This window comes from Embiotoca jacksoni, unplaced genomic scaffold (assembly GCF_022577435.1).
Source record: "Embiotoca jacksoni isolate LCO1_2020_lvr unplaced genomic scaffold, fEmbJac1.0.p SCAF_18, whole genome shotgun sequence".
Taxonomy (NCBI): domain Eukaryota; kingdom Metazoa; phylum Chordata; class Actinopteri; family Embiotocidae; genus Embiotoca; species Embiotoca jacksoni.
The window spans coordinates 304,840-321,044 of NW_027185318.1; the positions used below are offsets into that span (position 1 = coordinate 304,840).

General features: G+C 37.6%; 1 protein-coding gene across 1 annotated transcript; it reads left to right on the forward strand.

The window, feature by feature from the left end:
* Positions 1-1,169: 1,169 nt before the first annotated feature.
* On the forward strand, positions 1,170-14,190 carry lck (LCK proto-oncogene, Src family tyrosine kinase). Its single transcript, XM_069151854.1, has 13 exons — positions 1,170-1,325; positions 2,993-3,105; positions 3,727-3,787; positions 4,414-4,504; positions 5,299-5,397; positions 5,546-5,649; positions 7,210-7,359; positions 7,472-7,624; positions 9,891-10,070; positions 12,033-12,109; positions 13,050-13,203; positions 13,411-13,542; positions 13,634-14,190. The coding sequence occupies exons 2-13, from the start codon at positions 2,998-3,000 to the stop codon at positions 13,828-13,830; spliced, it is 1,506 nt and encodes a 501-aa protein (XP_069007955.1). The 5' UTR covers positions 1,170-1,325; positions 2,993-2,997; the 3' UTR covers positions 13,831-14,190.
* Positions 14,191-16,205: the final 2,015 nt, after the last annotated feature.

The window sequence follows — 16,205 nt, forward strand, 5'->3', positions numbered from 1 at the left end:
TAAAGAGGATTTCTTCCATGATTAGATTCTGCCTTCAGTAACTGATGCTGTGAATGTTCATCTTCTTATCGTCTACATTGTAGTTGTCTTATAAAAATCAGCCCACAAACAGGCTCTGTGACATATATCACTATCACAATGTCAAGAAGTGAAACAGCTTCACACGCCGTACTGGATTTAAACTAACGGAAAAAGACATGAGTTTAATCTATGCTGTGGCAGTCTTGTAAGCACATATTTCTGTGCATTTCCTGTAATGTTTGGACTGACTTCCTGCCAGTGCAGCTCTGTTTGCAGCAGCCGTTCACCACAAGAGAAGAGCTGCGGTCCACATTTTGAGTTGTCTGCATCGTAGAAAACGCGACGGCACATGCTTGGAGTGTGTTAACAATCTGATCATGGTACATCTCAAGGCTTCAATGGAGCCATGGTGAAAACAACGCTAAAATAAAATAAAGTGAGACCCACTGATTAACATTTTTCCCTGTCAGATATTCATGATTAGTTCTATCTGTTTGATTTACTGAAGAAAACCAAGACAAAAGTCTATTTTTAAATAGTTTACTGGTCATAAATAGAAAAGACACAAACCACATGTTTGACTGAAAAAAGCTTTGTAGTCTTTTCGATACTAAACCTTGAAACCACAACTCAGGAAACACAAACTGCCTATTGGTCGACATTATCCTACAGTTGTAATGATAAATTAAGATTAGGCTGGTTATAATAAGATCGTTCTGATGTGATTTAAAATCCCCTGTCTTATATTTCCTTATGATAACTCCAGACCACCGCCTCGGTGCACAGTGAAGGTGTTCCTCACCTTTAAGCTCAGTGATTCACACATTATATAAACTACTCAATGTTAGCAACACCAAAGCATACAAACAGCTAAAACCTCAACGCTGGCTTGTGAGCTGACCAAAGCAGCTTTTTTTTTTTTTAACTGTAGTGGAACATTCACATCTTGTTTCCCACTTTGGGAAGGTGCTGTCCTGACCCCTTTAGGAGCCGACAACGTTCACCCTGCTAACACAGCTGCACAGCACACCTGTTACAAGCCTGCAGAGCATCCCTCAGCCTTTCAACGACAGGAAACTCTGGGCTGCTCTCTTCCTCCACACCACATCAGCACTCATAGCGCTGAGCTAGTTATAATAACAGGCGGATGATGACATCTTCACACCCGAACTCCACGGGTGAAAAACGCACCTCTTTCTAAGTAGCTCTTTAAACAAATAAGTATTTCACAAAGAATATCTCAATGGCAGCACCTGAAATCTGACACTATTGGAGGCCTGAAGAGACATTTCATATTTCAAGAGGTAAGTTTGAGACTTACGATTCTTTTAGCCAGACAAGTTTAAGTCTAGAAATAAAGAATTGTGACAAAGGTATAAATATAAACATTTTAATTTTCTTTGTTATTATTATGCATTATCACAAATATAATACATAAATCAGAGGGATTGTTTTGATTTTTTTTTGACTTTTGTATAAAATTTGTAGTATTCTAAAAATTTACATGCGTAGATGAAAAACCACAACACCCAGAAATAATGTCCAGTTAGTTGAAAAACCATGTTCTGTTTCCATTTACATTGGAGGGTTTGTCAAAAAGACCAAAAACAGAACCAGAACTGGTTCTGTGATCTTCACTGTTGATGAAAATAAGTATTACAAAGACGTTATACGAGCCGTGTTTTCTTTTTGTCATTAAATCTGAACTGCGTCTCATTAATCCACTTTATATATTTATCACTGAAATCAGAAGTTTGGGGGATTCATGTGTTTGTAAATTATTACTTGTGACATTTTGGAAATAATGTGGGAAATAACGACTGGGTGTGAGGAATAAATTCTAAATTGAACTTGCAACAGCAGTTCCTACTGTGATATTGGTGCTTCACCCTTTCTTTACAGAAATATATGTAAAAATGTTTTTTGTTTATGGTTTATGTCTGCAAGCTTCACTGAAAATGGAGTGAGTTAAGCCAAATGTCGAAGGTCACTTGCAGACTTACTACATCCCCATCCAACAATCAACAGTGTGTGTTTGGAAAGACCCTCAGCTGCACATTATAAGGAGAGGGCAACCCCTTGAAGGAAAACTCTGACTTGCATGACTCCCTGAGTGAAGGCCAGTCAGCGTAGGAGTACTGATCATTTAAACAAACATTAAAAACTCTGCTGATCCTCCTGTGATTCGTTTCTCGGAGTCTCAGCAGCGGGTTGTTGTTGCTGGGTCACGGCTCTCCAGATTTTTCTCACGGCTTTGGGCCTTTTGGACAGACCGCTGCTGCGATTAGCCCACTGACCCTGTTTCACCAGGACTCCAATGGGAGCCAAGCAAGCTTGAGAAAGCCAGTTCATACAGCGCACCAGTGGGAAACAATGCAGAGCATGTGCAGACGTTGGATTTTACAAGATTAGCATTAGAGTACAGTTTGAAATTATTCAAATCGGAATTAGAATTAGAGTACGTAAAGGCATGTGATTTGCGGCACTGAACATGTTCATTAAACTTTGTCAGCCCTAAATGGAGGTTTCTTTCACTGTGTGTGTTTGCATGTGGGAAAAAGTGTCTAAACTGAGAGCTCCGTTACAGGTGTTCGACCTAATTTTTCCAATGATCACTGAGCCTCCATTTTGAGGCGAAGCCCTCAGTCACATCTGACTGAAGCGTACAATACATACATCTTGAAATCCAGCCAAGAAAGAGGTTGTTCTTGAAACTTAGATTTAAAGAAACAAAATGAACATTAGGCCGTTGTGTATGCGTCATTCAAAATGTGCTGCTTAAATGTGAAAACTGTCTTGAATTGGTATGAAATACATTTATTACAGGATACTATGGCTGTCTAAGATGCCAATCAAAAAGAAAATGAATTTTCTTCCAATAAAAATTCCCAATTATTACTATTATTATAAATATACTGTATGATGACCATACAATACCTTTTGAAAAATAATTGTGACTTTCAAAATGCAGGAAAGATGGGATGTAACTGCAGCTCGGACTATTCAGACAGTGACTGGATCGAGAACTTGGATGAAATCTGTGAACACTGCAACTGTGCCATACCTCCCCAGTCATGTAATACGGTAAGTGTACATTTTGTATGTGCACCATGTACTGCATTTATGTTTGTGTCAGTACATTGTACACTGCAGTGTGTGACTGAGTGGCTGTTTATAAGTGAGCCTGACATGGATGGCTTGTGGTTGTTTGTGTGCTTGAATGAACACTTGAAGGACATAAACATTAAGATAACTGCAGAATAAGTGAGAAGGTGTGAACATCACAGTTCATTCTCTGCTCTGTAAATTCCATAATCATTGTAAAGTACAAACTGCTATTGTACGTTTTATACTTTTGTAACTTACATAACTGCAAGGGAAGTTGTCTTTTGTTTGTGTAATTAAATGGGAGTGCCACTATTCTCCCAATGTTGTTTGTTTCCTCTCTGTTAGCTGAATGTCCCATTAAAATCTAAATAAAGGAGAAAACCACCTGAATTGCACCAGACACGGACACATTTTGTCTGGAACAAAAAACAAAACTTTCTATAATTTACCGTCAAGGCTGCATATCAAACCACAACGATTTTTACTGTGAATATGACATACAACTCTCTGGTTATACTGCATTAATCTCACATTAAGTTTTTTGGGGGGAAAACTGAATACAAAATGCAAGTCTAATCTTCATTTTTCTCTCGTCAGTACACGGATCAGCTGATTCCATATCCATCGCAGCATTCACCTCCTACATCACCTTTACCAGGTAGAAATATAAAGAGTGTTTTTCTGTGTCTCTAAATATCTACAGGTGCATGTGGCTTCAATGTTGTTAAAATGTAATATGAGAAATTAGGTCAAATCCATGTTTTATCATATGACCTGAAGTCACACATTTGTTTCCAAGGGCTATTAAAATTGGAACAACTAATGACCCCCTTGATATAGGAAACTCCACAATGAAACCCTTTTATAGGTTCAGGCAAACAATGCAAGTATAACTGGAAATATACATGTATACACGAGGACATGATCATGTTTTTAATTACCTCTATGTAAGTCTGCACTTTTCTCAGTCCTAGCAGTCTAAATCTAGACAGAAGTAATCCTTCCATTTCACCATTTGCTGAGAGGAAATATTCCATTTTCCTCACATTCTCTATTTCTCATGCCAGTTTTCCTCATTGGCATGAAAATGAGAGCAGTGTGTCTGCAATGCTGTGGTCAAGCACCATCTCCCGTGTTTGGATGGTCACATCAGGGACTCATATTCTTTGGCAGTGTGAACATCTTTATGTGACAAAAGCCATTAACTTTGTGAAGATACACTTGAAACTACTGACACGGTTCCAAAAATGTATCTCGATTAACTGAAACAATATTTTTTTGCAGACAACCTTGTGGTGGCCATATACAGCTATGAACCCAACCATGAAGGTGATCTGGGCTTTGACAAAGGAGACAAGCTCAAGATCATCAACAAGTAAGCTGCTTATGAACACACACTGAAGCATGGCAAAAAGAAATATAACAATATTTCAGCCCCAGACTATAATTCATTTCTATCCACTCACTTGCACGGCAACTGAAGTTCATTTAAGTGCTTTGGGCCACCACGTTTGCACCACGATCAGCACTGTGCATCTTTACCAACTATAGTAACTATCATTTACATCTGATAAATGAAAGCCAGTCGCTCTCTCCTGTCGACAGTTTAAGAAATACAAGCAAATATCAAAAAGTTGAGCCACATGGTTACATTTAAAAGAGGAAAACCCAAACACCTGTAACGAAATGGATTTTCAAATAAATACTGGTGAAGGAAATAAAGTTGAATATCTCATCTGTAGTGCTTTTGCTAATCTCCAGCTATATATTTGAGAAAAAAAAAAAAAAAGATGTGTCTGCATGCGTGAAGAGGCGTCAGTGTGTTTTGGGCTCATGCATCTTCTTCTTTTTCTCCGACATTAAAATGTGAAGATAAATACATTGAAATAAGAGAAATGTTGTGTTCTTCATACCTGGCAACAGGTGATAATATAGAGACAAAATTTACAACAAAAAAAAACATTATTTTGGCTTTAGGGAGAACTGAAAATTGAAGTTCAGTACTGAGCATACTGAGCTTTTCTCTCCGTAACCACTTCCCTACTGACGAGGTGAAGCAGCTCATTTCCTGCAGCGATCACTTCCCTGTCAAATAAGCTTAAAACTGCTTTCTGAAGGTGAATCGATTCATCCCAGATATGTACACTAATGGTCTCTTTTCACATCCAGGGATGATGCAGAGTGGTATTTGGCCGAGTCTCTCACCACAGGCCAGCGGGGCTACATCCCATACAACTTTGTTGCCATGACCACAGTGGAGACTGAACCGTATGTCACACAGGAAACATAACGGCACAGCTTTCAACGCCATGTTACTCCACCTCAACATCATCTCACCTCATACACTGCATGTCCCTGAGGGAAGGGGAAGTGGTTAACTCAAAGTTTGAAGCATATAATGTGTTTTGTGCTGCAGGTGGTTCTTTAAGAACATTTCTAGAAATGAAGCCATGAGGCTCCTCCTTGCTCCGGGGAACACGCAGGGCTCCTTCCTGATTCGAGAGAGTGAGACGACCAAAGGTGATATGATCGCCATAACATTTAAGATTACATACCGACTGCAGTGATTCTCAAAGGGTTTTTTCAGCAATTTATCTGAATATGGTTTACCACTGTTACATTTGCTTAAAGGTTCTACGCGTCACATTTTAAACATGAATGTAATTGTGATCAGTAGAACAAGTGAGGTCCCGGTACCCTCGATATCACTTTGTCTTATTATTACTTGTAGTGTAGATCCATTTCCCACAAACCCGCCTTCCTGTTTCCTAAATTGCTTTAATTTAGTTTTTCTGCTAAAGACAAAAATACTGGTGGAATTTCACTGTTTGTGTTGGACAAGCATTACAAACTGTGGGTTACTAATCCTTCTAGAAAGATACCATAGATACATATTTTTGACAGTGCTTGTATATAGCTCTGCACAGCAATGTTAACACTAATAGTTAACATCAGCAAATTAACATTATCATTGTGAAAATGTTAGAATTTAGCATCACCGTGTCCAAATCAAGAGTGTCACCAACATTTGTATCAAAACTCCTGTTTCCTCTGGGAATCATAGTTACTTAGACTGACTAACAGTTTCTGAGAATATCATTGTCTCAGATGTCCTTTGTCCTTTAAAATCATGAAAAGATGAAAAAGAAAAAAGCAGAAACCAGAATACCTCCTCACGATTGTATGGTGCCACAAACTAGAATTGCTGTTTACATCCATGTATATCTAGACTTCTATAACACATGTGATCAGACTTTGAAGGAATTCTTATATGTGTTTACATGCTTGGCCAATAAAACTGATTGATAGTAGACTTTAATGCCTTAAATATAGATGTTGCTGCAAAAGAAGCTACAAAATTCTAAAACAGACAATTTCAAGCTGGGCATCCAAGATGAGTCACAAATGACCAAATGTAAAATATGGTCACAATCTGCGCTTCTGTTTCTGAGTTATGGTGTTCAATGATCGGCAGAAAGCTGTTTGTGCAGAACATTTTGATGTCTGAGGAAAGCTGACCTTTGATATGTTTTTAATATAAAATCGTATCACTTCATTATTTTATTTGACATTTGAGAAATATTGTCACCACCAAACTTGTATCAGTTCATCCTCGAGTCCGAGTGAATGTTTTTGCCAAATTTATGAGATGATGCCTCCAAAAGAATGAGACAGAGGAATGGGACGGACATGGCCACAAAGACCTTTGACCACCAAAATGTAATCAGTACTTCCTACCTGACAATCCTCATTGTGTTTTCTCAGCATCACAGTAACTAGTGATAGCTGTCTGTGCGTCCGAGGGCCAACAGGAACTGCTAATAGCGACATTAGCACACTTGTGATGGAGGCAATTTGCCAAAATGTAACAGGACTCAAGTTAACAAACTGGCTGCATAACAGCATCATGATTCCCGTTTACACATTCCAACTGGAAGGTAAAACTTTGAAACGTAATAGGAGGGACAAAATCCATTGATATGAAAACTTATCATGAGACCATATTTTTTTTCATTAAAGTTAATGGTGGATTCATCTCAATTTTGTCAGGTAAAATCTGCATGTTAATGTTTGTTCCAGGGTCGTACTCTTTATCCGTCCGGGATTTGGACCACAACACAGGTGAAGGAGTGAAGCACTACAGAATCCGCAACATGGACAGCGGTGGCTTCTACATCACAGCCAAGATATCCTTCAACTCGCTGAAGGAGCTGGTCCAGCATCACTCACGTGAGCACAGACTCTTGAGGGGATTAATCAGGAATGCTGCTTCCTGTGGTGTCTTCAACTGAATGATCTTACACCGTCTCCTCTGTACCTGGGCCCTCTCTCTGCTCTCCAGGTGATGCAGATGGGTTGTGCACAAGGCTGGTGAAGCCGTGTCAGTCGAGGGCACCGCAGAAGCCCTGGTGGCAGGACGAATGGGAGATTCCTCGAGAGTCTCTGAAGCTGGAGCGCAGACTTGGAGCTGGACAGTTTGGAGAAGTGTGGATGGGTGAGTTCATTTACATGAGTGCGAGTATGAGCTGAAGAGTTTGGTACAGATGCAGCACATGAACAAAGCTCAGTCTGAAGTTATAGCCCGGGTGTTTCTGCAGGTTGAACTGAATGGGAGGGATTAACCCAGTTATTTAACATTGTTTAAACTACATTAATCTCGCTGTCCAATGAGCTCATTGACTGGAGCAATTGACTTTTCACAATACTTCCACAAAAGTCTATTGTGGTTGTGGAGTATGAATTTAAAGGCGGCGGCAAAATGTTTGGATCACTAATTTGTGCCACAACCCCATTATTATTCAACTGGAGGGCTAATTTCCTTCAATTATCCATCTTCATTTGCACCATTTAAAGATTCTGTAAAGTAGAAATGAAAATGAGTTTTAAGTTCATCACACCACAGAAGTATGGGTTGTTAACTACCCATCCAAATTTGAATGAAAAAAAACACCGACAAGTTTTTTAAATTAGGCTTTGAAATCGTGAGAAAATCAGTCTTCTCTGCTCTGAGACTGGGGGGGCGTGTCCTGAAGGAGCTGAAGCTCCGCCCCCTCGCTGGAAGGTGTTCAGTGTCCTGTAGGACAGTCCTGTAGGACAGTCCTGTGGCTGCAGTTCTTTTCCCCACTAAGCGGTCCGTCTGACATCCAACCTCAGTGACTTTATGCATGATGTCCCACTGGTCCTCTGTCTCTCTGGTGGACGGAGCAGCCTGCTTTATGAAAACAATAGAATCAGAATTTATTTGTCCAATATAAACCGGCTGTGATCTGACGTAGATAGGTAGTTGTGACGTAGATAGGTAGTTGTGACGTAGATAGGTAGTTGTGACGTAGATAGGTTAGCTTTTAGCTCCGCCTAAACAAAACCTGAGCTGAAGACGGGTGAGAAACTGTTCAACAGTTTAACTCCACATTTCAGTGAGACAAAGTTTTCTATCTTTGCAGAATCTTCCAGCGACTCATTTCACATTATATAATGTACTGAGGAGAAAATCATGGAATTTGTTTTCCAGCATCTTTAACATCCCAAACAACCCCCGTAGATCTAAACGTGATCAACACAGGTCACAGCCACTTTCTATTCACAGCATTTGTCTGGGTGCTGTGTTAGTTTCTCTGTCCTCATCCAAACATTAGTTCACTGACATACTGGAATAATGTTAGTAACTGGCATTGGCTATGAAATGTTTCGTTCATGTGGACATATCTACGTGATAGCTATCTTGTAGAAGAGAATTCCTATTGCAGATAACAGAGACAGAGCAATGCTTTGGATAGATAATATAATTTCTTCCCAGCATTACTACATTTCATGCATGGTGATGTGTTCAGTGTTTTATAAGACTGAAGTGGTTGTTTGTGACCTTAGCTGACATGCTATAAATGAGTGTTGGTGTACTGCAGGTTGAATGAGATCATGTCTAAATGAAAGTCCAGCACATATCACAACTCATGAAATAGGCACTGCATATATTAACTTACATAATGAGATGAAAGCTGAGTTTTCTTCTACAGTAAATTGGTGTGTGTGCATTTTTCTTTAGCAATGCTTGCTTCATGGCTCAGTTTGTGGCAATCAGTCAATCGCTTTGGTTAAAATATCAATCCAATTATCTAATCTAATTAACTTGTGGAGGATTGCCATGAAATTCTATACAGACATTGACAAAAGGTGAAACCGGCTGACTATGGTGATGTTGTCATTTTTGTTTTTTAAGTAATGAATTACTCCCCAGAAGATGAATTCAAATAACTACAGGAATCCCCGTAACCTTTCTCTTGTGCCATCAGCAGGTCAAAATGTTCACTTAATACTTCACTCCACCAGATAATTGTTGTTTTGTTTAATGGCTTATTTTATGTGAAGCATTTTGTAACTGAAGTTTAAAAAAGTGCTATACAAATAAAGTTTATTATTATAGATAGATTGGCAGACATTTGGTTTGTAGGCATTCATGAGATTTGATGCAAGGAGAATCAATCATCTGAAAATTAGAATTTGTATACATGGCTTTGGTTCATGACCAGGCATGCACAAAAATAATGACACCTGCGCTACACTAGGTTTAGTGCTAATAGCAGAATGCTAACACGATAAAAAAAAAAAAAGAAATTGTTATTGGGAGTATGATAGTAAGCGGACATTAGCATTTAGCCAAAAGAATTGCCAAAGCAGAGCTGGCAGCATTGCTATTAACTCACATCTGTCGTTTTTTTTAATCAACACCCTTCTGATACTCCGTGATATCTGTCTATTTTCAGGCATCTACAATAATGACAGAAGGGTGGCAATCAAGAATCTGAAGACAGGCACAATGTCAGTGGAAGCTTTCTTAGCAGAAGCCAACATGATGAAGAACCTGCAGCATCCTCGCCTCGTCCGCCTCTTTGCCGTGGTTACCGAGGAGCCAATCTATATCGTCACAGAGTACATGGAAAACGGTAGGAAGAACCTGGGGCCTTCGCACAACGGCTCAATAACACTCAGCCCTCGAGAGGGAATTCCAGGTAACAGTGGAAGCATCAAAAGAAAAGAAAAACCTGGAACCATATTTCAATTGAATGAATGCTCATTTGAAGATAAATTAAAAAGACATCCATCTGTAATCATCCTCCTTCTTTAGTCAACTAAATATGTCCAAGCCTGTCTGAAACAATCCTTTTCCTAATCTCCCACTTGGTTGCCATGAATGCCAGAGACGGTGTTGTTCGGCTGAGCTGCCTGCAGCCAAGACAAAGACAAGGTGTAGTCAGCTCCGTGTCATAGATGTTCATGATGAAACTTGTTCATCTGTCTTTGGATTCTGGGTAACAGCACATGCTTGAACAAACCGACCCATCGATTCATGAGTAAGCTCCAGTGGTTCTAGTCAGTTGGTTGAATGTCTTTTGATCACACATCCACCACCCCCTTCCTTTTCATTGTGTTTGATACAGTACAAGATTTGAACATTACGGGAAGCATAAAGTACTATCATCACCTGAGATTGAACATGAATGCATCTGTCTGGGCAAACAGACAACAGAGCTCCCAGTCCTCGCCCCGTCAAGCATGGCGCTGTGCTGAAGTGGCCCAGCTTCTGATTGGCTACTTCCTCCTCATGACTCTCCTGTGTTCACTGAGATGTGCTAAAATGTTTCAAAGCAAACATGAACTTTCACTTGTTTTCCGGGCCTCTCCAGACAGGAGACGGTCTCCCCTGGTCTGAGACGAGGTGTGGTAAAGTAGGAGAGGATGAATCACCATGTTATTGTTCACAGAGACCCCTGATGATGCCTGGCTTTAGTCCACATTCTGCATTCTGCACATGCACAGACACGTACACAAATATTGGCATGTTGAGCTGCCGTGGCAGTAAACAAACTGTAGCTTTTACAACTGCTGTTTGTTCAGCATCTCACCACTGGTTCATCGTCTTTTCTCTGTCTTCTTACATAATGTGCATGAGAAATTACACAAACTAATAATGTGTTGTCATGGTAGCAACAGCAAACAACTTTCCAGATCACAATGATAATCAAAGGTTAGTATGCCCAAATGCGGCAGTCATGAAAGTAATGCAGTATCTGTTTCCCTTTCACCTCAAAAGACTTTTGTAATTCTGTTTCACTGAGGAACAATAGCTGAATGCAGAGACGCCGTCACAAACACAACAACAGCCTCTGGGCTGAATGGAGGGCCTTTGTGTGCTGTTCTGAGTGGCTTGTAAACCACCAGCAGTGGTTCCACATGAGGCTGCCGCTTTCTCTGGGATCCACATGTGGACAGGACACAAACCACTTCTGTTGTCAAGCAAAATGAGGGCTTGGAGTTCTTGTCTTTTCAGTTTGTCCCCCATTTTTTATTATCAAGGACAGCAAAGATGGAAAATAACAGGCGTGTCGTCCCAGCTTCCCTTTGTAACCTTGACAAAGAGCTCTGGCTCCAGACTTTAAAAGAGGTCTTCCGGACTGAATCAGAGGAGTAAATGCCTCTTCTTTCCTGGCACAGTCATTCCTCTAAAACGCTTTCCTTTAGTTGGACTCAGCTGTCCGGCATGCAGGAGGTTTGTTCTGTGCTAATCAAACCCAACACAAAGTCAGCTGTCGGAAAATAAGCATTCACTTGACTGATGTTCTCTGTTCTTCCTCAAAGTGTGTGTTCACTGATTTCAACAGCTATTTTGGTCCAACTCGGTCTATTTCTGTCCGTGACGAGGGTTTTCTTGAAAAAGGAAAATATTATTACAAAGCATGATTTTACATGTTTCCCAATTAATATTAGCTTTTGTTGCTGCTTAATTTTTTTTGTACAAAATATGTATAACAAATTAGGATGAATTTGTGGTAATCTAGTTCTAGTGAGTTAGTAAAATAAATCAATGCTTTATTGAAAAGCTATAACTTCCATCTAATTTCCTTCAGGAAACCTGGTGGATTACCTAAAAACAGCGGAGGGAAGCAGTTTACCCATGAACACCCTGATAGACATGGCATTTCAGGTAAGATATCTCTTTTCTACCGTCAATGAAAACTGTCTTATCTTCTTTCACTCATGACAAAAGCTTCTTCATTTGCAGAAGGAAAATTCTCCTCCGCTGCCTTTAGATCTGAGCCGAGCGGAAGCATTTACACAGAAGTGTGTGGTGAATGTATTTCACAGACAGAACATTTACAAACCTGCCATGCACTGATCATATTTGTGGTAAAACTGACTAACTATCATTTGATAGTCCATAAATATTCAAGTCATTAATTACCTAGATTTTGGAAACTTTGTCCACGACCGTAATTTATGCTTAATTTGTATGTACATGTACACCATTAAAAATGCTCAGATTCTTGTCACCAAAGCACATATCTAATTAAATGAATGCACATTTTTTTTTTGGAAAATTTCAGATTGGTTCCTTCCCAACAAAATCAGATGAATGGAACCGAGAATTAAAGATTGCTGGGTTCATGAAATACTCAGACATATGTACATCTCAGCTTTCCAATGTGATAGATTCTTAAATCCTGCAAAACTCAATAGTTGTATAGTTAAAAACAAAAAGAGCACCAAATTATACAGGCACTTATTAACTGTGGGAGGTGAATTCTGTGGAAATCATCAGCTCTGCTCAGCTATCTCACACCTATTTCCTCATTCATCAGCTATAGAACCAGAATCCCTCGAAGTTAAGTGGAAATGAGTAATCTAGTGTTTGACTGACTCAGACACACATTCACTGGAATAATTAGATGTCTGATTAAAGGTGAAGTAGAGCAGGTGTTCCCCAGGTGAGATTAAAGGGTCGAAGGAACCGACCTGGCCGAGGCCTAAACTTCATGTTTTGTTCATCTGTTGAATATACACAAACATGACACAGTATTGAAACACACAGACCCTCTCCACTACACGCACTGATGGCTTGTTTGATCATGTGCTGCCCCCTGCAGGTGGCTGACGGCATGGCCTTTATTGAGCAGAAAAATTACATTCATCGAGATCTGCGTGCTGCCAATATTCTGGTTTCTTGTGAGCTCATCTGCAAGATTGCCGACTTTGGACTCGCGAGACTCATTGAGGACAATGAATACACGGCCAAAGAGGGTAATGAGACCTTCACCTATTTCATATTTCAGGGCCTGTCTATCAGGCTAAATGTTAGATCTTATTGAATATTACCTGTTATATTTTGTTAAAATGCATTTGCACTGAACAACAATTTTAAATCCCACAAAGTTGAAGAGGTGAAATCGGTCCAGTAGCTCTACCAAGTGTCTCTTTTGTGAAATAAAGTTTATCCTTTGTTTTCAGGTGCAAAGTTCCCCATTAAATGGACCGCTCCAGAAGCTTTTAACTACGGCACCTTCACCATAAAATCTGACGTGTGGTCATTTGGGGTCCTCCTCACAGAAATAGTGACATACGGACGCATTCCTTACCCTGGTAAATACTCACTCATGTTCATGACACAAATACTCTAATTACTAGTCCAGCGTGTGTTATAATTGCTGAAAACATCTTACCTGCCGAGTAGGCATGTCCAACCCAGAGGTCATCCAGAACCTGGAGCTGGGCTACAGGATGCCGAAGCCAGAAAACTGCTCCGAAGGGCTGTATGACATCATGTGTCTGTGCTGGCGGGAGAACTCGGAGGACCGACCCACCTTCGAGTACCTGAGGAGTGTTCTGGGGGACTTCTTCACCGCGACTGAAAGGCAGTACCAGGAATAGCTGTGGTGGAGCAGAAAAACATTACAGACACACAATAGTTCTTCTCAAACTAAAGGCACGGCCCGTGAAAGTGGAGGCTGGATTTGTATTTACTCACTGAAGAATGCATTCCTTTCTGCAAACAGAGATTTTGCAAATAAGAGTCCTTTCGTCTCAATAAAACTTGTTCTTAAATGGCCCGTTAGCTGTGATACAGTTCTGGATCTGAAGTGGGACCAGAACCAGCAGAGAAGGATTGATCACCATGAACCAGCTGACCGGCTCCAGGTGCTCCTCATTAACATGTAATCACTGTCCACCGCTTAAGCTCCATGTTTACCTGTGCAATTCAATAAATGTTGTTCAATTCTTTAGTGCGGAGGAGGACTTCCATTTAGTCTTCAGTAACCAGCAGTAATATTTATATAGTTTTATCAACAGTGATATTTATATAGTTTTATCAACAGTGATATTTATATCGTTTTATCAACATAGATATTTATATAGTTTTATCAACAGTGATATTTATATAGTTTTATCAACAGTGATATTTATATAGTTTTATCAACATAGATATTTATATAGTTTTATCAGCAGTGATATTTATATAGTTTTATCAACATAGATATTTATATAGTTTTATCAACAGTGATATTTATATAGTTTTATCAGCAGTGATATTTATACAGTTTTATCAGCAGTGATATTTATATCGTTTTATCAACATAGATATTTATATAGTTTTATCAACAGTGATATTTATACAGTTTTATCAGCAGTGATATTTATACAGTTTTATCAGCAGTGATATTTATATCGTTTTATCAACATAGATATTTATATAGTTTTATCAACAGTGATATTTATATAGTTTTATCAGCAGTGATATTTATACAGTTTTATCAACATAGATATTTATTTAGTTTTATCAACATAGATATTTATATAGTTTTATCAATAGTGATATTTATATAGTTTTATCAACAGTGATATTTATTTAGTTTTATCAACATAGATATTTATTTAGTTTTATCAACATAGATATTTATATAGTTTTATCAATAGTGATATTTATATAGTTTTATCAACAGTGATATTTATATAGTTTTATCAACAGTGATATTTATACAGTTTTATCAACAGTGATATTTATTTAGTTTTATCAACATAGATATTTATAGACTTTTATCAATAGTGATATTTATAGACTTATCGATAGTGATATTTATAGACTTTTATCAACAGTGATATTTATAGACTTTTATCAATAGTGATATTTATATAGTTTTATCAACAGTGATATTTATAGACTTATCAATAGTGATATTTATATAGTTTTATCAACAGTGATATTTATACAGTTTTATCAACATAGATATTTATTTAGTTTTATCAACATAGATATTTATATAGTTTTATCAATAGTGATATTTATATAGTTTTATCAACAGTGATATTTATATAGTTTTATCAACAGTGATATTTATATAGTTTTATCAACATAGATATTTATATAGTTTTATCAATAGTGATATTTATATAGTTTTATCAACAGTGATATTTATATAGTTTTATCAGCAGTGATATTTATAGACTTATCGATAGTGATATTTATAGACTTTTATCAACAGTGATATTTATAGACTTTTATCAATAGTGATATTTATACAGTTTTATCAACATAGATATTTATAGACTTTTATCAATAGTGATATTTATACAGTTTTATCAACATAGATATTTATTTAGTTTTATCAACAGTGATATTTATATAGTTTTATCAACAGTGATATTTATATAGTTTTATCAACATAGATATTTATTTAGTTTTATCAACAGTGATATTTATATAGTTTTATCAATAGTGATATTTATATAGTTTTATCAACAGTGATATTTATGTAGTTTTATCAACAGTGATATTTATAGACTTATCGATAGTGATATTTATAGACTTTTATCAACAGTGATATTTATAGACTTTTATCAATAGTGATATTTATACAGTTTTATCAACATAGATATTTATAGACTTTTATCAATAGTGATATTTATACAGTTTTATCAACATAGATATTTATTTAGTTTTATCAACAGTGATATTTATATAGTTTTATCAACAGTGATATTTATATAGTTTTATCAACATAGATATTTATAGACTTTTATCAATAGTGATATTTATACAGTTTTATCAACATAGATATTTATAGACTTTTATCAATAGTGATATTTATATAGTTTTATCAATAGTGATATTTATATAGTTTTATCAACAGTGATATTTATATAGTTTTATCAATAGTGATATTTATATAGTTTTATCAACAGTGATATTTATAGACTTATCAATAGTGATATTTATATAGTTTTATCAACAGTGATACCACATTAAT

Bases quoted from the DNA above. Each gene is read 5' to 3' on its own strand.
- lck (XM_069151854.1), top strand. From the start codon at position 2,998: ATGGGATGTAACTGCAGCTCGGACTATTCAGACAGTGACTGGATCGAG. The intron at 3,106-3,726 runs GTAAGTGTACAT...TTCTCTCGTCAG, and splicing joins CTCCCCAGTCATGTAATACG to TACACGGATCAGCTGATTCC. The intron at 13,204-13,410 runs GTAATGAGACCT...CTTTGTTTTCAG, and splicing joins TGAATACACGGCCAAAGAGG to GTGCAAAGTTCCCCATTAAA.